Raw genomic sequence first — 23,785 nt, forward strand, 5'->3', positions numbered from 1 at the left:
CTTCACAACAGAAGACTCTCTGATACGGCCCTTGGCCAGTGAGCATTACCTAACCCTGTGCCCCTGTGCCCCTGTGCCCCCAGTCCTGACTTTTCTCACAGCAGAACTTGTTAGCAGGCATGACCCACCTTGGAACTCTGCTCTCTGGCTGAGCTACCCTGGCGAAATGGGCACAGTTATGGGCACAGCTCCTTCATTCATTCAGTTATTAATGCACTCAGTGCCTTATCACATGCCTTTCCAATAAGACAAAGATGTCATTAAAGAAATGGGGCATGGGGGTTTTAAAGGGATGATGGAAAGACGGGAGCGATGAAGTGCAGGACAAGATCACCTGAGCTGTTAAGAACAGTGGAAATTATGTGTTTCATAAAGGGATTTTTAAAAGAACTATACCATATCCATGCTGCAGATTACCACCCCCCACTTTTTAAAGTCAGATTAAAAAAAAAAAGAAGAAGAACTTTGAAATTAACCATCTCAGTCAACTGAAGAAACAGAAACCCAGGAACTGCATTCGTTTTACCCTAGGGTACATACTGCCTGTGTCACCTCCTCTTGACTATGTCACCTCTGCTACCTCTCTGCATTCTGTGACCGCTGGAGGGATTTTCTGCCCCTCCACTTTTCTGATACTTGGGAATCCGTATAAAGTTATGACTAACAAGAGTATGAAATGTGAGTCAAAAGCTAGTCCCTAAAAAAGTCATTGTGACTTTAATGACTTCGGCAGTTGTTTCAAACTGCGAAAACAGGAAGATCCTACACAATAAGGCGCCTGTCTCACAGCTGGGCTCCTACGTAGATGGCCACCCACAGGAGCGATGACTGCGGCTGCCTTCCTCTGTTTGGCACCTCCCTCCCCTCCTTAAAATTTTCTCTTACTGACTTCATCAGGTTATCATTTAGAAAAGAGTACCAGCTCTCAATTATTTTAGCGATATTTTTAGTCATGTGGAATCTTTGCTAGCAAACCCAGATTAGTTTAAAAGTGGCACTTTTGCATGCTTGATGCCAGCTCCTTGTACCATCATCTGCCTTTTAGCTGCCCCACCCCACCCCGAGAGAGAAACATAATATTACCACAGATCTTCCACTTCATCCTTGTATTTGAACTTGCTAAGAGCTCAGGATGGTGCCTGTAGATCTTTGCACAAGTCTTAAGCTCATCTTTTGACAAAGAATAGAAAATGACAATATGTTTTCATCACTCTAGTAGAAGTGGCTCGGAAGCTGAAGAAAAATTGAAGTTATCTGACAATTTAATTTCAAATATTTTCTAAGTAGCCTCTCGCCATTAAAAGAAGTCTGTGTTGAATTTGGTGTACAAAAAACAACATCACACACAGACTTACTTATTATTTGTAATACTAGGAGGATGGTAACTAAATAAAATTAAAGATGAGCCATTAAAAAAATCACAGATGATTTTTATCAAGAAAGAATATTCTAGAAAAGTAGTATTAAGTCATTTAGTCACATATAAAAACAACATCACACACAGATTTACTTATCATTTGTAATACATTAAAGATAAGCCATTAAAAATCAGAAGTGATTTTTACAAAGAAAGAATATTCTAGAAAAGTAGTATTAAGTCATACACACACACACACACACACACACACACACACACACACACACACACATATACGCAATAGCTCTTCTCATTTTAAAATCTAACTGCACATCCTCAGCAGTGCTTGCAGAGCCAGTGTTGGGCAGTCACAGCTTCAGGGTCTTGTGGGGAAGTTATGTTCTAAGGGTTCATTCACAAATGTTGTTTGTCTGTGTTGAAAAGGGAATTGGCCATTTCCTTTGGCAACATTATTCCTAGGTAGATTCTAACAAGGCTTTCTTGTGAGGACAGATTACTAAAGAAAACTAGGATCTGTGTACAGGAGACATGGGAACTCATTTATCTTTGAAATAGCACCTTCCAGTTTGTGGATTCTCTGCTGCCATTTGGTGAAGTAACTAAGTTCACTCCCTTCCAGTCTTGCAAGTCATTGGGCCATGGTTTCGCTCAGGATCCATTTGGCCTTAATATTGAGACAGCTAACTGGGTAAATGGACAGGAAGGCTCCAAGAGTCTCAGGCTACGGAGCTCTGAGTCATGACAGATACCCTCCCTTCGCCACTGCTTTATTCTTGCAGACAGAAGCATCTCCATCTCCTCCCCCCTCCAGCCCCCCCCCCCCCGCCCACTCCCTATTTACCTCAGCAGTACAGAAAGGGTTTTGGTTTCTGAGAGGAGCTAGTTGCTAGTAAATACTGTTCCCAATCTGTAGGAGGCTGTCCTAGAATCTATCACACAATCTTGAAAGGTGGGTCAGAAGTCTCATGTGTCATTCTTGTTTCACAGAAGAGAGATGAAGTGATGTCACAAGGCCAATCGTAAAGACTGAGAGCCAAAGTCCAGGCTTGACTGCTGTGTCATGTATACCTATAGCCTTCCAGAAGCAACTCTCATACAGGATTCAGACACTGAAAACCCATCCACCTTGAGCCCCTTAACCGTCCATCAGCTGTCACCTCAACATTATCAGTTCCAGTCTTTGGTTTGTCCAGTGCCCAGGGCCAGCATTTCTAATCAGACTCTGTCTTGCTAGAAGACCACGTCTGCCTTTCTTAGATGTTCAGAGACCGGGACAAGTGGGCCCTTCATAAGTTTTTTTTTTTTTTTTGATGAGAGCAATGATTGCCTTAGTCAGTGTGGTAGGGCTCTCCCTTGCTGAGGAAAACCAGTGGTGGTTGCTAAGCAACGTCTAAAGGGTCTAGATTGGTTTCTGACCCTGGATGACCTCTATTTGTATACTTCGTCGCCATGTGTATTTTATGGTTACCTTAGGATGACTTTGGAAAACTTTACTTTCTGTATGCATTGGCCTGCCCTTAGTAAAAAGATCATAGGAGAATTCATTTAGGCATGAAAATAAGGGCAATGGTATCCCTCTGTTTACTTGCATGAGTACACTGACCCCTTCTGTAAAGATACAGAAGGCGTGTCATTAACTCAGCCCCATGGCTCAAAACCACCACCCTCTACCACACAGACTGATGGACCACGAATCCCAACAGGATCCTATGGACAAAGGGAAGCTATATAGGGTCAGGGAGTGGAGAGCGGTGTCTTGCCCTATACAATTCATTATCGAACTACTCTGATCTCTTGAACACAGCAGCCAAACAAACCACTTAAAAAAAAAAAAAACCAAAACCCTCCTTCCCCTCTTCAGACTGTTAACTGAGGGTTAGTCCGTGTGTCCTAATACACCTAGCTGCTCTACTAGAAAGTCAATTAAAACCATAGACGGACTTTTTTGTTCGTTTGTTTGCTTTTATTTTTTTCTCTCTACTGCTTTTGCCTGGCCACTTCAGGTACCCCATCAGTGTTTGCTGAAGACATGACAGAATGACTTTATTGAGGTAACACAATCTTAGTGGACTCCAAAACATTTGCGAATATTTCAGAGATAACAAAGGAACCGAAATGAGGGTAACTGTCTGGCTATTATATTTGGCTTAGTCTCATGCAGGGGGAAAATACAGAAGAAATCATCTGTCTATATGCCTTTATGTCAGAAAGCTTTACTACACAGTTTAAGTTTGTTTGTTTCCTTGTTTGTTTGTTTGTTTGCTAGAGGCAGCAGAAAAATCAGCACATATAAACCCGTGTTGTTCAGCTTTCCAGTCTTCATTAAGTGCTGGTTCTATGGCTTGAAGGTGAGAGGCCATTGTGACAGAGCTGCATCTTAAAAAAACAAATAACTTGGAACTTGTGCAACTCACCTGGAGCTCAAAACTGCACTGAGGTTCAACATGTAAAGTCTACAAAACAAGAATGATTCACTCAGAGATGCTGGGTTACTTGTGAGAACACACACGAACACACACGCACACACACACACACACACACACACACACACACACACACACACACACACGGCTACCCAGAAAGAGAGTGGTTGTGTCTCAGAGGAGGACACTGTGTGGTACTGTGAGCCAACAGGCAGGGCCTCAGATTTGGCCTGGCCTCACTTCAAAAGGCAGCTCTCTGGGAGAAGCAATGGTTTGACCATAGTCTTAGATGCCTGAAGTAAAGCTATTGTCAGATACAGGATGCTCTTTTGGAAGGGGAATGCCTCACAGGAAAGGGAGCCAATTACAAGTTCAGGCTGTTGCCATGGTGCTTTGCTGATCCTTCAACATGCAATACAGGAACTCCCAGGAAGGCTAGGAATAAGGATGTTGAGATGATGGTGGTGGGGCGCTGGGGGGCGGAGAGGAGCCAGCTTGGGCAGGGCATCCCACTCCCTGTATTGTAATGCTGACAAGAAGCCGCTGGCAAGAGAGCCAGGAAAAAAAAAACCCGACATTTTCAGCATGTCCTGATTGTTAAAATGAAACTAAAATAATTGAACTCTGAAGCATTTCTAACACGAATTATAAGATGTAACAGCATTAAAATATCAAATAAGCGCAATGCCAAGTAATTCGTTTTTCGTGCAGCAAATGCTATCTCATATTTCCTAATGTACCCAGGATTCTGCATGGAAAGGTTAAATGAATTTAATCCATTTGCTGAATACGATCTAATGAGCATATTAATGAACTGGCCGGGTGCAGAAAATTGCACATTGTAGATGAAGTACTTTTTGAACCAAATAAATTAATTCCATCCCCATTCATTCCACTGTGAAAAGAGGGCTAAATGCATCAGCACCCAGTTGGTGGGCAAATAATGTTCCAAAGGCTGGTTGAAAGGAATTCTTGTAATCTGGAAGCCAAGTCAGAAAACAGATACAGTTCTAACCTTTTCCAGTTTAAAAAAAATGCTCAGAGTCAATTAATCAGATGTAGCATCACTTGGAAGCAATTAGAATAGCTGAGCGCTGTGCCAGGCTGCATCTGCAGAGGACTGTCTGCAGAGGAAGAGAGGGTTAAAGAACACCTAGCTGCAACGGGGGAGGGTAGGACCTCAGGTTTACTTAAATATTCATGGGGCTTCCTCCATTTTCATCTTCTCCTTTTTAAAAGATGGCTGTTTCCCAGTCAGACAGCTCCCAGGGGGGAACAAGGCTCCCTGCTCTGGGCTGAGTTGGACTAATCTATGGTGGAAACCCCTCCGGGCACCAGGACTGTTCCTAACTGAAGATGGAGTGCTTCAAGCCGGCTGTCTGAACGCACTCGCACAGGCTCTTTCTTGCTCCTTCGTATAAGACCTGGTTTCGTTGCTCTCTTGTGCCCGGGAAGAAGCAGGGAGTGAACGGAGCGTGCGTGAGTGACGATGGGCTTGCCGAGGATTAGGAAACACCGCGCATTTGGAAGGCTTTGTCTTTTCTAAGTTTTGACTCTTTAACCACTGGATCTGCAGGGGTTTCCTGATCTCTGGGGATTGCTCTCATAGCACTGAATTCTTTCAAAGGGATTTGTGGATTGTGGCAAGAAGAGCTTCCAACATGCCTGAGGCAAACTATTTGTTATCTGTATCTTGGGGTTATATTAAGGTGGGTCAAACTGATTGTGTTATGTGTCTTTGGTAGAATGTGATCCTTTTACATCCTCTGTTTTCCATGGAGTAGAAGGCATGAGCAGGGGTTTAATTTGCAAATACATTTAACCTACTGGAGCTTCTTATAATGAAATAAGAACATCTTTTATTACATTGTATTTTACTGTACTGTAATGTGTTTCAGATCTTTTTTTTTTTTTTATTCAACACTGGTTTAAAAGGATGCTCCCCCATTTTTTTCTTAAACTTTTTACTTAATCTGTTTTCAGTGAATATGTTATCACCTCAAATTATTTTGGGGGGTATATTTCTGATTTTCTAATTTAAAAAAAGTAGCAATATTTTCAAGTGAAATTATTTTGGCTTTTAATTAAAATTCCTTTTCCTGAGTCTACAGCTTCAAAAGCAATCAGAAAGCAATTTTAAGAACTGCTTTTTCTTTTTCTACAGTGACATTGGAATGATTTCAAATGGTGGGGAGCATTACGACTCGTATCATAGTTTTTATTAACCTAATATAATCGACTGGACAGTCTCTCGGTTCCTAGAAAGTAAAGTTGGAAAGACAGCGATCATTTGCTCTTTCTGAGACACTTAAGGTGCTTTTTCTCCTCTTTATCAACAGTTCAAAAGGATGCTGAACCGGGAGCTGACACACCTCTCAGAGATGAGCAGATCAGGGAACCAGGTGTCTGAATACATTTCAAACACGTTCTTAGGTAAGGCCCTAACCGGAAAGCCCGCTGAGCCTCTGCAGGGTGAATCCCTACAACCTACCAAGGGCATCCCTGCGAACGCGGAGTGGGGTTAAGCACAGAAAGCGAATCCACCCAAGATAAGAACTGAAGCCAGTCTCTATAGGAAAACAATAAGCAAGAAAATAACGTCTTTGAAATGATAATAACCAATAAGGAGAACGGGTTAGGATGGGTTGCTTGCATTTACATGGAATCATATTACTGCACCACTCCCTACAAGGACCCTCAGAGCTGCTCAAGGTCCGGTACCCACCCCAGCAACTCTTCTACCAGCATCTCTAAAAAAATTTTTTTCAATTCTTCTACTAACTGGGCTTTAAGACTAAAAGCTTTGCTCTTAGATGTTTTGTAAAGGATGTGCCACCTCTGCAGAGTCCTGTAGAGTATGTTAAGGAAACAATTTGACTGTCCGCTTGCTAGGTTATTTCCTAGGGATGAATATATGGAGGAGGGGGGTAGGCGTCATGTCTAAGAGACATTGCTTTCTCTAAGCAGGACCACTGTCTTCTCATTTTGATCTTTTGGTGTTCTCTGACGTCATGTGAACAGTTCTTAACATATAGCAGTGGCCATAGCTTTGCAGGGCTGCATGTCTTGCTTGTCTTGCTTGACCCTTAGGAATTCCTTAAATTGTCTTAAGGGTAACTTTAATATCATGAATTCATTCTGCCTATTTTAAAGAAGTCAGCAGAATCAGTGTGTGTACCTCAAAAATGCATGGGAACCCCCAATTTCTGATTCTGCTCACTCTGAAATATCCTTGCTTATGCAGCTCCATTCCACGCCCCCACCCCCGCAAGGAAATAACCTATTCTTACAGCTAAGCACCACAGCTTCCTTTTTTTTTTCCCTAGCACAGCCCCTTACTAAATAAGAATTTGCCCTGGTGTCTTATGGAGCACAGTCTGCTTGCAGCTTTGTTTTAAAAATCAGTCCCATTTCTTTCCCACCAAAGCAGTTCCTTCTAACAGCCTATCAACCAGATTTCTCAGCAGCAGCAGCCCATGCAGAGCTCAGTACAGCATTACTCTACAGCCCGTGATCACATCCAGCAGATCAGCAAACTGCAGATCAGCAGGCAGAGGCCATCCGCACTCTTGCCATGTGTGGGTGTCCTCCAGCACCTGCTGTTCTCCCGATGCAGTTGCAACAATCTATGGCAGAGAACAAAGGAGAGAAATTTTTATGCATACTCAGTTTTCCAGAGACGGCTGGAGAAGGCATGTGCACCAACCCATTTCTTCTCTTGGCTTTCCTGTTATCTCTGAACACAGAGGTCTCCCTGCACCCCACCCCCACCATCTCTGATACATATCTTGGTTCATGAAACATTCAATTATTTTTCATGAGCTGGGAACTGTTTTCAGGACACGTGACAGGTATTGACAACAGGAGAGAAGAGTGAAATCAGCGCAGTTTATTTCCTCATGCATTGCAGTTTATAATCCCTGGTCTTCAGTGGATTAACACTTCCCTCTCACTATTAGTATTAGAAGGGTGGTGTGTGCAACTATGTATGTATATGCACTTGAGTGTGTACATTGCAAACACAAATAGGCTAGATGGGGAAATGGGAGAGTTCTTTAAGAAAAAACACACAGAAAAGATGCAAACACACTAGAGGCACTAGCTGCTTCATCTGAAATGTAGGAACCGCGGGAGAGGCTCAGCCCTTCTAACTTGACAGTCTGTGGTCTCTTATGGGCTGAGTTGCTCAGCAGCATCCCTGAGACAAACTTGACCCCTCGGTAATGAGCACCAGACTTGCAATTTGCACAGACAATCGAAGCTTGCTTCTGCACTGTAAACACAGGCCATGGGGCTCTTAGTCCTGTCTTAGGGGGAAGGAGTATTTCTGGAGGACCACAAGGCCACCTCATAAACTGCCACACCTGCAGCGGACTTCAGGGCCCCCGGGATACAATTCCTCATTCTACAGGAAGCAGAACTGAAGTTGAGATGAAGGAATAGATCCAGTCTAAGGTCACCTGGCTAGTATATTTCTAAGCCAAAACCAGTAACTCTCTAGGCTTTTAGGAGCAAATACTATATACCATCCTTAAGAAATTCATAAGAGCATAAGGAATAGATTCCCATTTAACAATGTGACATGGATACTATTTTGGAAATGTTTTCCGTAGAAATCAGGATGGTTGGAAATGAAAACGAAGGATTAGCAATTTCTAGGTATACAAAAGGCTTTGTTCTGAAAATAGCAACCATTGCAGAACAAAATGAGATAATTATCTCAGTTGAGGTTATACTTAAAAAACAATATCCCAGAAAGACTCAGGGAATGTTAAAACCTGCCCTACAGAAAGAAAGTGCATCTTCTCAAGCAGTCATCTCTGAAACATGTGTGTTTTCCCATCCAAAAAGACAACGTTCAGTTGGGACGCAGAGGGCCGGACAGTGAGCCATGGACCAACCTAGGTACTTATTATTGCTATCGTATAAGGTGTGGATGCAGACCACATATATAAAACAAGATTTTTAAGTATTATATTAAAAGCTAGTTGATATTTTACAGACAAAGAATTTTCTTTTTAAATGTTCTTTCATCTCATCTCTAAAGCTAGAACTTTTAAGGTTTGAATAAAAGAATTTTAGAATTTTCATGATTGCAGGACGCTGAGATATTGCAAACAAAACACCTCAAGTTATGCCAAAAACAGTGCTTGGATAAGATCGGTTTTCATATTTGTTTTTTGTTTGATTGCGTACGCGCTTACTTTGAAGTAGCCGATGGTGTCCCTACCACATTTGGACCCCTAGAAATGCTAATCCACTGAGGGTTTCTCACCATTTTTGAGTCTGTGCTTCAGGTTGTTTCCATAGTCCTGGCAAAGGGCTCACCAGAGGAAATTCCGAATAGGGAAGCCTGTCACTTGTTCCAGTGCTTGTGCGCACAGGGGAACACCCATGAATGTCGCTGGTGCCCTTGTGAATAATGCTCCTCTTTATTGCCGTGTTCCAGACACAGTGGTTGTTCTGCGCAATTACTCACTGGTGCAGGGAACCTTTAATTAACCAAAACCAGGAAGGCTGCTGGTCCCCCCAGAGATGCTTAAATCTGCAGAGGCCCTGGGGAATCCAGCTGCCTTTTAAGTAAAATCTGAAAAAGTGCAGTTGGGAAAAGCAAGAGCTATTGCGACCTTTCATTTTAGAAAAAAAAATATAGTAGTTATTAGCGATGAAGTGACAGAGAGAAAGGGAATTTCAAAATTAAAATGGCAGATAGTTTCCACACCAGAGACCGTGTGGCAGGAAAAAGGTTTTCTTTTAACAGGAACCTCAAGGCCTGGGGTTCTCTGGGCTATTAAACACAAAATAATTGCAGAATAAATATCTGTTAACTAGGTCGCCCTTTGAGTTTGGGCAAGTTGCTGACTCCATCTGAGAAATGAGTATGGGACTGTTATTTGTTTCCAAATCTAGTTAAAATCATTCAGGCAGCAGAGGAATTACATGTGTGTATTTAGTAGAGTTGGGTGGGGCCCATACATTTTGTTGTTGTTTTTGGGTTTTGTTTTCTTTTGGTTTTGTTTGTTTGCAATTTCTCCAATGCTAGTTGATACTAAATAGTTTGGCAACATCTAAAAGCAACTGAAGTGACTAAAATTTTCTAATCAAAAACTTATGGTTTTGTGAGCACCTAGGGGCCTTCCAGGGGTGCTGGGGATAGAAAATGGTGGGCTTCCCCAACAGCCAGGTGGAAAGCCGGCCATGAAGCCGGCCCTATCTTACCGCACTTGGTTTGCTTTGATGGAGTGTCTCCAGGGCCTGTAAGCAGGCGGATGTCCCTGAGCAGGACACATGAATACGCTGCCATCATCTGCTGGAGTCAGAAAGCAATCCCTGTCCCAGCATGCCATCTGGAAGCATGCCATTTTCAAATGGGGATGCTGTGGCTGTACTGATTTTCACTGTGACAAGCAGAGATAAACGCAGGTACTTTTGAGAGCCACATTAAATATTTCAGACATAGGTGGCATTTAGTTCAAGGGAGAAGTTGGCCGGCCATGGAAGCAATGGTTACCTTTTTGCACCCACAGGCACCCCAGTAACAGCACAGAGGGGACATAGACAGCATCATATGCACTCAGGATTCCCTGCAAAATGAAGTACAGTTTTTGATAGTTAATAGATAATAACAATATATAAGAAAGATTCTGCATGCACATAGATACTTCTCTGTACTAACACCAGCTCTACCATCACCTGAGATTCTTATCAATAGTTAATAAGCATAAACATATTAGGAGATAAAATGCTTATTGTGGATAAGAGGCCTTATTATTTATTAGAAGAATTAATTGGCACAAAGCATGAAGATCAATTTATAATCTTCTCCCAAACCTCAAATGGTAATGAACCAAAGCTTTAAAATAATCATTTGAAGATTATGAAATCATTTATTTTTCCTTACACATACGTTCTTATTTAAACCAAGTCTGATTGAGTCCATACGAATTTTTACATAGAAAAAAAGAATAAAAACACAATAAAATGAGAATAAACTTTGCTTTTGTTAAACTGGGTCTCTCTTTTACAATGGGCCTTTTGTTGTTGTTTGTTGTGAGATGCACCCCATGTAGCCTAGGCTAGTCTCCAATTACTTACGTGGGTCTTTGAATCTTTGTTCTCCTGCCTCTGCTTCCCCAGTGCTGGGATTACAGGCCTATACCACTATATCCACTGATAAACATTTTATGCATAATAATGTCACTCATTTTAATGAAAAAAAAATCTCTCTATAAATATTGACACTCCACTTTGAAAATATGAGTATAGTTCTGGGCTGTTTTGAAAATAAAAGGCTTGAGACTTGTCTCTGCCACTTCTTAAGTAAGTTACTTGCTCCTCTGGGCCTCAGTTTACCTTCACAGTAGCATGGAACCACACATATGTCTTGTACCTGCTTCACAGGACCATCCTCCGATCCAGTGAGGCCATGCCACAAGAGTTCTTTATGAAACCTAACCCTATTACACGTGGCTGACGTTGTTCTGAGCACCACTATGTGCTCACGGGCACAGGTGTGCTCAAAAGCATGTTCACTGCTCTGTTGCAGACAAACAGAACGATGTGGAGATCCCGTCTCCCACCCAGAAGGACAGGGAGAAGAAGAAGAAGCAGCAGCTCATGACCCAGATAAGTGGAGTGAAGAAACTGATGCACAGCTCCAGCCTGAACAACACAAGCATCTCGCGCTTCGGAGTCAACACGGAAAACGAGGATCATCTAGCCAAGGTGAGCATGAGCTGAGCACGTGTGCACGCAGCTCTTTATTGTACACGTACATCCGCACACACACACACACACACGCACACACACACACACGCATGCACACATGCACACACGCACACTCGTGCGCACCCCATCTACCACTTAGAAAATAAGAGAGATCACATATACTTTGCTATTGAGTTTTATGAGGAGGAAGCCCAGGTAGCCATTGCTGGAACACCTGACTATACCAAAAGACTGTCCCTTTGTCCTGAGGACAGGCTCAGTAATGGAGAGGCCCTTGTGGACAGAGCATCCTGTTTGGGGAGGACATGGGGAAAGTCCCAGGGAAAGCTGGCAGGTTGGGCTGCATTATCCCAGAGGACAAAGGGGAAGTCTGCACTGATTGGCGGGGCTAACAATAACATGAAGAGCCAGTGACCGCGCTGACCATGAAGCCCAAACCCAGGAGTAGAGGAATGGAGGAAGGTTCATTACTCCTGTAGGAGGCTGCACCAACACTGGCCGCGAAGGTCCTGGCGGCCTAGTCAAAGACTGAAGTGAGTGAGCGTCCTCTGAGCAAAACTTTTTCCCGGGAGTCCTTCTGAAAACTGCCATCAGAGAAAAGTCGATTAAACATTGGGCCAAGCCTCGGGCCAGTTATTCAAAGATTACTCCCCCCAAGCAGATCGTCTTTGGGATAATCCCATGGCAAAGGTCTGAATGATGGTCCTTCTGTGTCTGTGGGTGGCCCATCAGCCCTAAGACATAACCCAAACCAGGCAGGCTTCATGACCTGTTAACACTAAGTCAGGATTGAGTGCTACACACTCCGGCAGCCGAGCGTCCCTGACGTGGCTTCAGGGATAATGAGCAAAAGCTGCAACAATTTCCCAGACACAGTTATGCAGCTGTTGCTGATGGGCCATCAAGGACACGGCGGGAGAGGGGAGAAGGGGGAGGAGGGGGGCGGGGGAGACCAGCGAACAGGAGCAGCAGCAGCCTGTGCTCATTGGAGCTGCCTTTGAAAGCGGCATCAGTTGAAGACGGGTGCTTAGCAAAAATAGGTCAGCAACTGAATTTATAACCACAAACACACTTGGGTGTTTCTTAACAAAAGAATGCACAGAGACCTGTATTTATGGCGAAGACAATCTCCATCCCGCCACTCTCAGTTCATAATTATGCGACCAGACACTCTAAACAGACACACGAGAGACTCAGTGGCCAATTTCCCCAAGGAAAATCTTTTAAAGCATTTTACCAAAAAAAAAAAAAAAAAAAAAAAAAAAAAAAAAAAAACTAGTATTCTTAAACATCTCTGATTTTGATTGCAGGAGCTAGAAGACTTGAACAAATGGGGCCTTAACATCTTCAACGTGGCTGGGTACTCACATAACCGGCCCCTCACATGCATCATGTATGCCATATTCCAGGTGAGAACGCTGGCGCGAGCACTGCTTTAGTCAGGAGCGCGGCTCGTTGTTTTACACCCCAGGTTGTTTTTATGACAACGTCTCCATTTTTGGACACTCACTTACTCATACCCTCATCCATTTTACTACATAGGAAAGAGACCTTCTAAAGACATTCAAAATCTCATCCGACACCTTTGTAACCTACATGATGACTTTAGAAGACCATTACCACTCTGATGTGGCATATCACAACAGCCTGCATGCCGCTGACGTGGCCCAGTCAACCCATGTTCTCCTTTCTACGCCAGCGTTGGATGTGAGTAGATACGATCTGTTTTGCATACTTACCCATTCAGCCTTTTTAAAAGTATCATAAATGTACAATACATTTATGGAAATGATACACTTGAATGACCCTGAGTACTTGAACTGCTGGGGCATTCAGCGATTTGGGTTTCTTATGAAAATAGGGAACGCTTCTACTTCCCTCATTTTCCAGTATCAGTGTGATGACCCCTTTTCCATCTTTGCCATTTGAAGGTTACTTAATCATCAGACAATGAATTGGCGATCTGTTTTCACCATATTCCTAGCAAGAGATACGATACATCTCAAGGCATCTTCTTTACTGATGATGGTATAGAGAGAGTATATATACAGTGTGTGCGCTCATCTGAATTGGCCAATATGTACTCATCCCAGGCCCTGAAGAACATATAACGTATATGTAATAGGAAATGCTCTGTGTAGTCTCTGTTAGGGATAAACATACATAGACTCATTTTCCTAGGAATTCAAAGTGGTCCCTGAGAACCAAGAGCAGATGGGTTAATAAGTAGGAAGCCAAGAGAAATTGTTCCCGAAAACTTCTGCAGAGATGACCATGACTCTTCTAGAGCGTGCTTTCTCATGGGCTACCATAGTTAGCAGTGTGCCCAGCCATGCCACCTCTGGGCAGATGGCAATAGTGAGTAACTAGGCACTTCCAAAATGTACTGCCTACTGGCCAAGCCTCATCCCACCCCCTTGGCAGACTCAGTTTGGGAGTTGGAGAAAGGCTAAACTCTTTGCTTGACTTTCATGTGATCTGAGAAAAGAAATCTAAGACAACTGGATAAAGTTCGATGGAGTTAAGGAAAAAAAAAAACCCAATATTACTTTTGAACTCATGAAGTGGAGTAGCACTATTTACCTAGTGTAATGGATAACTATTGCTTGGCTATAAGTTGACTATGAGTGTTACAGACTTTAAAAAAGGAGTGTGGAATGCTTGGCGTATGATAGGATTGGTCTTTGGGGGAGAGGTAGAAAATGAGCTACCGTTTCAATGAATGGAAGAGTCGTGTCTCCAGGAGGCTTAAGAACCAGTCGCATTGCATGCCTAAGAGGCACTAGATTCAAACCACTGTGCATAGGGGAGGATGAGGACAGAGAGGCCTTCCCGACAGTGTGAAGAAATAAAGCAATAAGACATTAAGCTTCGTTTCTTAGACATGTTCTTGACTCTAGCCCATAGTAAACATGCAGTGGGTGTGTGGGTCAATTACTGCATATATGACAGTTTGTGACCTCACTATAAAATAAACTTTGACAAATATTTTATCATTTGCCTCCCAAAGCTGGAGTTTAACCTCTTCTAGCCCTAGTTACTTAGCTTGCCTGGGTATGAAGAGTATCTGCCGCATTCCCAGAGCCGGTGTGACTTGCATCTTTGACTGCCACAGACTCTGTTACCTAAGCATCATACTGCCATACATCCAAGCACCAACTGTAGGCATCCACACACATCATCAACATTGTGCTAATGACCTACCAAACCTCAGCCTACAGGCTCAATATGGCATGAGTTCTGGCAAATCACCCTTCTCACATCAGAGATTGTATGGTGGTAAACAGAGTCTTAGGCTTTATTAAATCACCATTCTGAGCTATTATATAAAATCAACAGTGCCTCTCCCAACAAGAGGGAAATGTGGTACTTGAAACAGATGAGACTGAAGAGTGAGACAGGTACGTTGGATGTGGAGTTAACGGGCTCCTTTGAACCTACAGGCTGTCTTCACAGACCTGGAAATCCTGGCTGCCATTTTTGCAGCTGCCATCCACGATGTTGATCATCCTGGAGTCTCCAATCAGTTTCTCATCAACACAAGTGAGTTCACCACTGCACAGTCATTCTAGATCATTCTGTGATTCACTGCAGTTTTTCCTTCCTAATGTTTTTATTATGGGTAATAACAAGGGCAATAATGAGGTAATCCATCCTTCCATCCCATGAAAATTGCTCAGGCCTTTCCTGGATACTGTGTCCAGCTTGTCAACACAGTGTTTGAAGTGCATGGAGAACTTGGAGAGGGTCAGGGGAAAGCCATAAAAGCAAAGTTCAAAAGCTTGGAAAAATACAATATGGAAAGAAAGAATAAGAGACTTGAAGTAGCCCAGCAAGACTAGGGAAGCTTGGATATGTGATAGTGGCTCTCAGTCTTCTATAATGCTAACATACACAACATAGTAAGCCATGAGTGTACCTCTATCCTAGAGCATAGGCAGAGATGCTAAGCCTGAGTATAACAGCTTTCATATAGAAGTAACATTTCCTGTGGAATACTGGCATAGGTCTCTACATTTCAAGAGGAAGGGTCATTAGAAGGTCCACACATTTTCTTCTAACTACACAGCTTTGACTACAGGGTGTCAAGCAGCTGAGGGAATGACCTGGTTTGACCAGCCTCAGGATGCGAAACTATCCCCAGAGCTTTATCATACTCAAAATATTTGATTTTTGTGCTCTTCCGAATCCATTCATTGTCTCAGGTGGTGCTCCATCTCTGTGCGCCCAAGAACATTTTCCCTTGGTAGCGTTGGTTAGCCCATTATGATCATGATGGACATCCAGGGCTGGCAGTCTTCTGCACGTGCAGCCTGAGCTTCTGCTAGAGGGGGCCTTCTGCTGATTATCTTCAAGATATTCTGAGTCCCCGAATCCTGGGCCACACTGGATTTCTGTCTCATTGTTAACATCTTGTTCTTCTATTTAAAAAAAAAATCAACAACATAAACTTGTAGACAAGCTTTTTCGCATAGGTTAGTTCAGTCAATTTAGCATGCTGCTAGTTTGGGTCACTGAGGATATCTAGCTTCCAACAGAACTGAGACACATATAAAGCATGTTTGTAAATCTGTGCCCTTGGCTATGGAGTCATCAGAACAAGGAGACTTAAATTACTTCAGAGAAAACTATGGTCTATGAGCGAGACCACTAATGTGTACTAGGCACATACTGCATCACTTGGCTGTTATTCTGAGTTGAGATAAAACATGATTTAATGAGTATGATGACCATATTCTCGGGTACGAAGCTGTGTCAGGCAAAATACAGAAAAAGCAGAGTGGAATTTGTAGTCTGGGTGCCTAAGCATTGTGATGTCTCATATAGAAGCCCAGAAAACAGAAAATCTAATGTCCACATTGGTTTTTTTTTTTTAATTCATGCTTAGTTGTCATATTTGCAGAAACCTCCAAAATCTACATTTTTGGGGGTAAAATAAGATTTTATGCCAACACTTTATCTTTTTTGAAAATGTAAATTTGTAATCATCAGAGGTTGGGAAGTGTCTGCGAAAGTGAATAGAGTTTGAAAAATCTCAATACATTGGATAATGCGTTGCAGCATTTTCATCTCATTCCTTTTCAAAATGCATGAGAACTTAAAGGAAATTGTAAGCTGAGAGGAAAATACAGTTTATCTAATGGCAAATTCTTCATCTCATATGGAAGAGAAAAGGTGCCTTAGGACTGAATTTTAATGAAAGGGAAAACTTGCGTTGTAATATCTCCTAGACCATTTTGTTGGTGGTCTGCTTCCCTAGTAATTAATGACCTATATGGATTATGGCTCCTGAAATAAGTTAAAAAGAGCTAGATCAAATTTCACATTGAAGCAAGCCAGTGTTTTGATTATACAATTTTATTACATTTTTTTTATTGTCATCATTTTTCTTTATTAGATTCAGAACTTGCTTTGATGTACAACGATGAGTCCGTGTTGGAAAACCACCACCTCGCCGTGGGATTCAAACTGCTACAAGAGGAACACTGTGACATCTTCCAGAATCTTACCAAGAAACAACGCCAGACACTCAGGAAAATGGTCATTGATATGGTAAGCTGTCGGCCCGCGTTCCTCGCTTACATTTGCCATTTCCTCTTATAGACTGACTTGATTAAGAGTTTTAATTCTGTTTTTACCCAAGGTGTTAGCAACTGATATGTCCAAACATATGAGCCTCCTGGCAGACCTCAAAACGATGGTAGAAACGAAAAAGGTGACAAGCTCGGGTGTTCTCCTCCTGGACAATTATACTGACCGGATACAGGTATCTAATGTTTAACACAAAGCCAATCCAAACAAAACCAAGCAGTATTTAGAAAAAGAAAATAGGAATTTAGTCAGTTGTATGACCTAGGTTAATACTATACCTTTGGGCATATTTTTAAAACAAGTTAAGGAAATAGAGTTTATCTATTCATTTATGAAATAAATAATACTCTACTCATTAAATTACTTAGTTCTAAAATTGAGTTGCAATGTGAATTTGTGTTAGGGCATATGTGACTGTTGGTCCTCAATGCTCACATTTGAATAAAAATCCCACCAACTGGAAGCTTGTTAGGTCTATTTGGCTAAACAAATTCCCATCAGGGAGTCTTTTTCCCCACTTGGAAAATCTAAAAGCAACTACTTTGGGTCATTCTTTGCATTCTTTCCAAACTAAGGAAAGAAATGTTAGCAGAGTTTTGACTTCTAATACACCCTCCTGTTTTTACGTAAAAAAGCTATCAGTCTAGAGTAATATACACACTTCCTGTTTTAGCTCTAATGGTAAATAACCAACCCTGGCCAGCACCACTGAAATGCTGTTCTTTTGATGGGTGTATTGTAATTATATTCAACTAAAATGTTCTTGGTACAAAGTGTACCGGGATGACAGGGGTAAGATGTTCTGGTGATGGTTATACTTAGTTTTATGGGATTTTTCCAAAACTTGATCATTCCAGGTCCTTCGCAACATGGTACACTGTGCAGACCTGAGCAACCCCACCAAGTCCTTGGAATTATATCGGCAGTGGACCGATCGCATCATGGAGGAGTTTTTCCAACAGGGAGACAAAGAACGGGAGAGGGGGATGGAGATCAGCCCAATGTGCGATAAACACACTGCCTCTGTGGAAAAGTCCCAGGTATCTATCTACCTACCCTGAGACGTTTCGATGTTTCTATGCACTCTGCCAATGGTAGGACTGGAGAGTTCTAGTTAATTCCTTTCTTTTAGCGCATGCGCGCGAGCGTGCGTACGTGCATACGTGCGTGCGTGCGTGCGTGCATGTGAAATGATAAAGAGGCAGCTATACGCTTACTGCTACTGTGCTCTTCATTCGTTGGCTTTGTCTCACAGGAGATTAATCGAAGGTTTCAGTTGTCTAAGACCTTATCAGACTCAGTGGACACTTGAGTACCTCTACCTTCCACGGCCCTGTCTAGATTCCTCCTAGTCACCCCCTCTCCATCTAGGCCCTCCAGTCCTTCTCTTTTCTCTCCAAACTTCTGTTGCTCTCTCCTTAGTCAAACAGGATGTCCCCATTATCAAAGAGAAAAAGCTCCATCTTTGCCATGTAACTACAAGTATCTTTCCCAGTGTAAGGCAAAAACAAAACCAACGAGCAAACAAGTTTCCTCTTGGTCTCGTTTGCTGACTTCTTAGTGACCCAGTTGTCCTCTCTGTCATGGGGACAGGTTCCCCCACACCCACCCCACCCCCAAGTGTCGTAATGTCATCATCCACACTGCTGCTTTGTTCATGGGCTTTGTTGGACTTTATATTCTTGCTCTGGTAAGAAAGCTTCTCGCCAGAAGTTCTTAGAATTTGAGGCTTTCTCATCTCGGGACCCAGAGAATAAACAACCAATGACAGCCTTCTATGAAAGGCTGAAGCATTTCTTACTAAAAGCAGAGCAAACAAAGAAAGGAAATGACCGCACTGTGTTGTTACTCATATTTGTCCATTGCTGTGAGCTTGTTTCTAGTCCCTGGAAAACACTTTGAAAATGGGCCTTTAACATCCATTAAACCATATATAAAGCGATAAAGAGAGAAAAACGGTGGGTGGGGGCAAAGTAATATCTGAGTCACCCAGGCAAATTCTTGTAACCAACGCAGATCAGAGCTTCCCTGACTTTAGCACAAGTCTTCTCATTAAGTTAGTAAAGAACCATTAAAGGGCATAATACATCCATGCTCTGACACACCCACATGCATGTACATTCATACATACATACATACATACATACATATACATACATGCACACATGCATGTGCATACACACACATAACCCACACATATGTACATACACATATACATCCATGCATACGCATACACAGAGTGGAGTGGGGCAGAATCTAACATATAGCCAAAGTTCTTGTATATACAATTTGAATATTTAAATATGGTATAGCAACAAACCATAATATTGCTGGAGGAAGGCTTCCAGTGGAGTGAAAAGAGAGTAACATAATGTTCCAAGGAGACCTTAGCTTCATCTCCCCCTTCATCCTAACTCAGCATCTCTCCAGCCCCGCCCTCCACCATGACTGGTGGGGGGGATTCCATTCCCTTATCCACTGGTGCCTGTTCTCTCTCTACCTGCCTCAATGCCCTGTTTCCTGTTTGTCTGACAGTGGGGAGGTCACTTTAAGGCCGCATAGCCAGCTCCTGCAGGATGTGGAGCCTCTGTGTAAACTACAACAAACCCACAACCTCAGATTTATGCTCTTGCCCTGGACAAAAGGAACTGCTTAATTGTTTTTATTTTCCTTCTTTCTCCTGATGGAAGTGACCGTGTGCACTGTGAATCCTAAGCAATAGCAGCAGTCGCCACAGAGGAGATATTTGTTTGTTTAGGGTTTGAATTGTTTGCAAGTTTTTATTATTGTTGTTTTAAGGCAAAGGTTCGAGACATTGCAGAAGAGTGGAGGACTGGGCTCCCTCCCATCATCCCAAGCATATTCCGAGTTATGAGGGAAAGAATGTCGAATTAGAATACTTCAGAACTGGGGCTTCCTTCAGAGAATGAGTCACAGAACCCAAGCAGCGACAAAGTCATTCCCAGCTACAGCCAGACTTAGCTGGCAGGTGTGAAAGGAAAAAGTGTGCTTCAGTGAGATAGATGATCACAGGTTTTGCAATCAGACAAAGTGGAGAGTAGGGCCCCACATCTACCACTTAGGTGCTACACAACCCTCTCTACTGGGCTTAGTCTGCATGGGTCTTAGTTTCCTCCTTTGTAAACAGCAGGCAGGGTTTGAGAGTTGTTTGCCAGTATTGTATACAGTACAGCCCCAAATAAATAAATATCTTACTGTTGGTCCCCTTGGGTTAATCTTCTCTCTTTATATTGAAACCAAGATGGCATGGTTGGTTTTCAAGGGCCCATGCAATAACAGATGTGTGCACCTCTTTCCCTCCAGGTTGGTTTCATTGACTACATTGTCCATCCTCTATGGGAGACCTGGGCAGACCTGGTACAGCCTGATGCTCAAGACATTCTAGACACATTAGAAGATAACAGGAACTGGTACCAGAGCATGATACCTCAGAGCCCATCCCCACCCCTGGATGAGAGAGGCAGGGACTGCCAGGGGCTTATGGAGAAGTTTCAGTTTGAACTAACCCTTGAAGAAGAGGACTCTGAAGGAGCAGAAAAGGAGGGAGACGAAGGCCACCACTATTTCAGCAGCACAAAGACACTTTGTGTGATCGATCCAGAGAACAGGGATTCTCTGGAAGAGACTGACATAGACATCGCGACAGAAGACAAGTCTCCAACAGACACATAATTTCCCTTTGTGTGGAGATGAACATTCCACCCCGTGACAAGCATGCCAGCTGAGTGGTAGGGCCAGCCTACCGTGGCCAAGGCCTGCACGGGACAAAGGCCACCTGGCCTTTCCAGTTACTTGAGTTTGGAGCCAGAATGCGAGGCCGTGAAGCAAATAGCAGTTCCGTGCTTCCTTGCTTGCAAGCTTGGCGGAGGCCCGCAGCTCATATGTGGTAGTAGAGGTCAGACCCCCATCACAGCTACAGGGCTTGAAAACAGAGAACACAGTGCTGAGAGATTGCTCTGCACTAGGTGTTGGGAAGCTGTCCCGACAGGTGGCTGAACTCACTAAAAACTTCATTTTTAAGTCCCACCCATCCCGTTGTCTGCCAACCTGTGTGCCTTCTTTGTAAAATGTTCTCGTGTCTTTGAAATGCCTGTTGGATATCTAGAGTTTAGTATCAACTTCTACACAGACGTGTGTTTAAATTTGACACAAACTTTTTTGAGTCTTTCTGGAAAAAAAAACACAAAAACAAAAACGAAAGAAAACAATTTCCCTTCTTTCTTGGGCAATATCTTTGGCTTTATTCCAGTTAACTATTGCGAACAGACAGGAAGATGCACTTCTAACCACATGCCACTTCCTTCTCTGTGCAATCTGACTCCACAGTGGCCCCTGCAACTTAGATGTTTGCCTGTTTTGAGCACTATTTTCCCCCCTGTGAAATCGCTCTGCTTTGCTTTAAACTGATGGAGAAAGCCTAGCAAACTAGGAGATGGGGGGGGCGGGGGCGTGGGGAGAGCTGTGGCATTTGCCATCAGTCTACATTGTGCTCAGTCGCATAAGGCCATGTGTGCTGCTGTGTCCCAGCCTCCGTGCCACTGTGAGTGGCACACCACCCTCAACCTTTTTCTCTCACCTCTTCCTCACTGAACTATCCTATTTTCAACTTAATGCTGCCGTCTTTGTCTTGCACTGCCTTCCTGCACTAACACTTCCCTCTCTTCCTGTTTATAACCATGTATTTATTACGTAATGTACATATTGTAATGTTTTGTAAGTTATTAATTTATATATCTAACATTGCCTGCCAATGGTGGTGTTAAATTTGTGTAGAAAACTCTGCCTAAGAGTTGCAATTTTTTTCTTGTAATGTTTTGTATTGTGTATTATATAACCCAAACATTGCTTAGGAGAGACTTCATGAAGCCCCATTAGGAGTGAGGACAGGAACGGCCGTTGTTCCAAGGGTCTGCCCTTTCCTGGTCTGAGTCCCTAATTGTGCCCAACCCTTTGATGAGTTGGTTTTGCAAACATGATTATAACATTAGATACCAAATGGTTTCTACTGAGGCTTTATTTTGTATAGTTTGATAGGGGCTGGGAGCACTGGGATAGTTTTTGCCCGTGTTCTCTCCAAGTCTCTGTATGCATGAGTTGGGTTGTCACTGGGCTCTGCTCTAATGATGGTCTGGGTTCTGAAAACAACACTACATTTGCTCACAGATGATACCGAGTGTCCCCAAACTACTGACTTGGAAGAGCTGGCCTCCACACTGCTCACAAGCAGGGGAGCCACGTTCAAATTCATCACGAAAGGGCAACAATAAGACAATGTGAATTTTTATCATAGAATGTGAACTGATGTCATAAATTATGCAAATGTGAAGCTTCTGGTAACACTTGTTAGGCCTCTTCCTGGTGTCAGTTTCAGTTTGTAAAATACACGCCATGCTTCAGTTCAGCATCGCGACAATAGTTAAAGAAAAACGGCACAAATGTGCATGACCGACCAATGGGTTCGTAGGTCTGTAACACTGCATTGTCCCGGGTGACATTACATTGTTTTCAAAAGTTTCTCACAATGTATGTTATAATGTTATTACTATTATATATTGTGCTCAAATGCATTCTTAAGAGACTTTTATATGAGCTGAATAAACAAAAGCATGAATAGACTAGAACGTGGGCCCATTCATTTTGTGGTCAATTCTAATACATTAAAGCAAATTTTTCTTTTTTTTTTTTCTTCTCCTTGGCCATACGTCACCAAAAAGTAAGCCACTTTGCTCATCTAAATCACCACTGAAGTTTCAGATTCTCTGTATCTCAAAAGTCCCGTGGCTCAGAACGTATCATTTCCTTCTCAGTAGACATTCACCCTGCTCATTGGTACAGGAAGGAGGGCGGCAGGGGCTAACACACAAAACCACTTTGTTCGTCCTGAGCCACTTCCTTCTACCTCTTCAGAATTCTGAAAAGTTTAATCTGTTAGGTAAATAAAAGGCATCCTCAGCTTGGCTGGGTCTGCTGCAACAATGACTCAGAGAATCATTGTGCTTTAGCATAAGATAGAGAGACCTGTTGATTCATTTGACACACAAGGAATCTGAGGTCTAAAAGAGTCACCTAGACCGCAAGCCTCAGAGCACACAGAGATGCTCATGGCCACCCCAGTGACCTGTCTACGCCTTCTCTGATAGGTTTGTGCTGTTTGTTCTAGAAAGAACAGTTTAAATGTCATCAGCTCTTAAAAATCATCATTTAAAAATAAGTCATCCTGAGTGCATGCATGCGTGTGTAGGAGGTAGCACGTAATCAGTGGGGGGGGGGGGGGCGGCTCTTACTAACTGGGCCACAGAGAAGTAAGAGCCTGTGGCTCAATAAAGAATCTGTTCTCGAAAAATTCCCTCGAGAAGAGGAATTGCTGAACTTCTGGAGAAAATCAAATGCTTGTCTGTTGGTTCTAGCCAGGACTTTCCACCACCCACCCAGTCTTTGATTGGCCATTATCATCTGATGATACAATGACAAAACTGAATTGGTTATAAGAGTTTACATAAAAAGTATGACTGGCAACTATACCTAAAAGCATTCTTTGTTCTGTTTTCTACTGACGAGGTCCTTACCGTAGATAACGTACCTGGTTTTATTACTGTCTGGGCTCTGGTCTCCTCCAGATCTCTAGATGCAGTGGCTTTTCCTA

At 42.8% G+C, this 23,785-nt stretch overlaps 1 protein-coding gene across 6 annotated transcripts in view; it reads left to right on the forward strand.

The window, feature by feature from the left end:
• Positions 1 to 22,763, forward strand: part of PDE4B (phosphodiesterase 4B) — a 540,265-nt gene extending 517,502 nt beyond the window's left edge. For 5 of the 6 annotated variants that reach the window (XM_084786194.1, XM_084786195.1, XM_084786196.1 and 2 more), the window contains 9 exons: positions 6,141 to 6,234; positions 11,348 to 11,526; positions 12,840 to 12,938; positions 13,072 to 13,236; positions 14,973 to 15,072; positions 16,928 to 17,082; positions 17,174 to 17,296; positions 17,979 to 18,161; positions 20,446 to 22,763. In XM_084786194.1, coding sequence (XP_084642320.1) covers positions 6,141 to 6,234; positions 11,348 to 11,526; positions 12,840 to 12,938; positions 13,072 to 13,236; positions 14,973 to 15,072; positions 16,928 to 17,082; positions 17,174 to 17,296; positions 17,979 to 18,161; positions 20,446 to 20,814 — 1,467 coding nt within the window. In that variant the 3' untranslated portion in view covers positions 20,815 to 22,763. Of the gene's footprint in view, positions 1 to 5,097; positions 5,511 to 6,140; positions 6,235 to 11,347; positions 11,527 to 12,839; positions 12,939 to 13,071; positions 13,237 to 14,972; positions 15,073 to 16,927; positions 17,083 to 17,173; positions 17,297 to 17,978; positions 18,162 to 20,445 lie in introns of those variants that run through there. The other variant, XM_084786199.1, reaches the window with a different exon arrangement.
• The last annotated feature ends 1,022 nt before the right edge of the window (positions 22,764 to 23,785 follow it).

Source organism: Acomys minous (assembly GCF_964271855.1).
Source record: "Acomys minous genome assembly, chromosome: 6".
Taxonomy (NCBI): Eukaryota; Metazoa; Chordata; class Mammalia; order Rodentia; family Muridae; genus Acomys; species Acomys minous.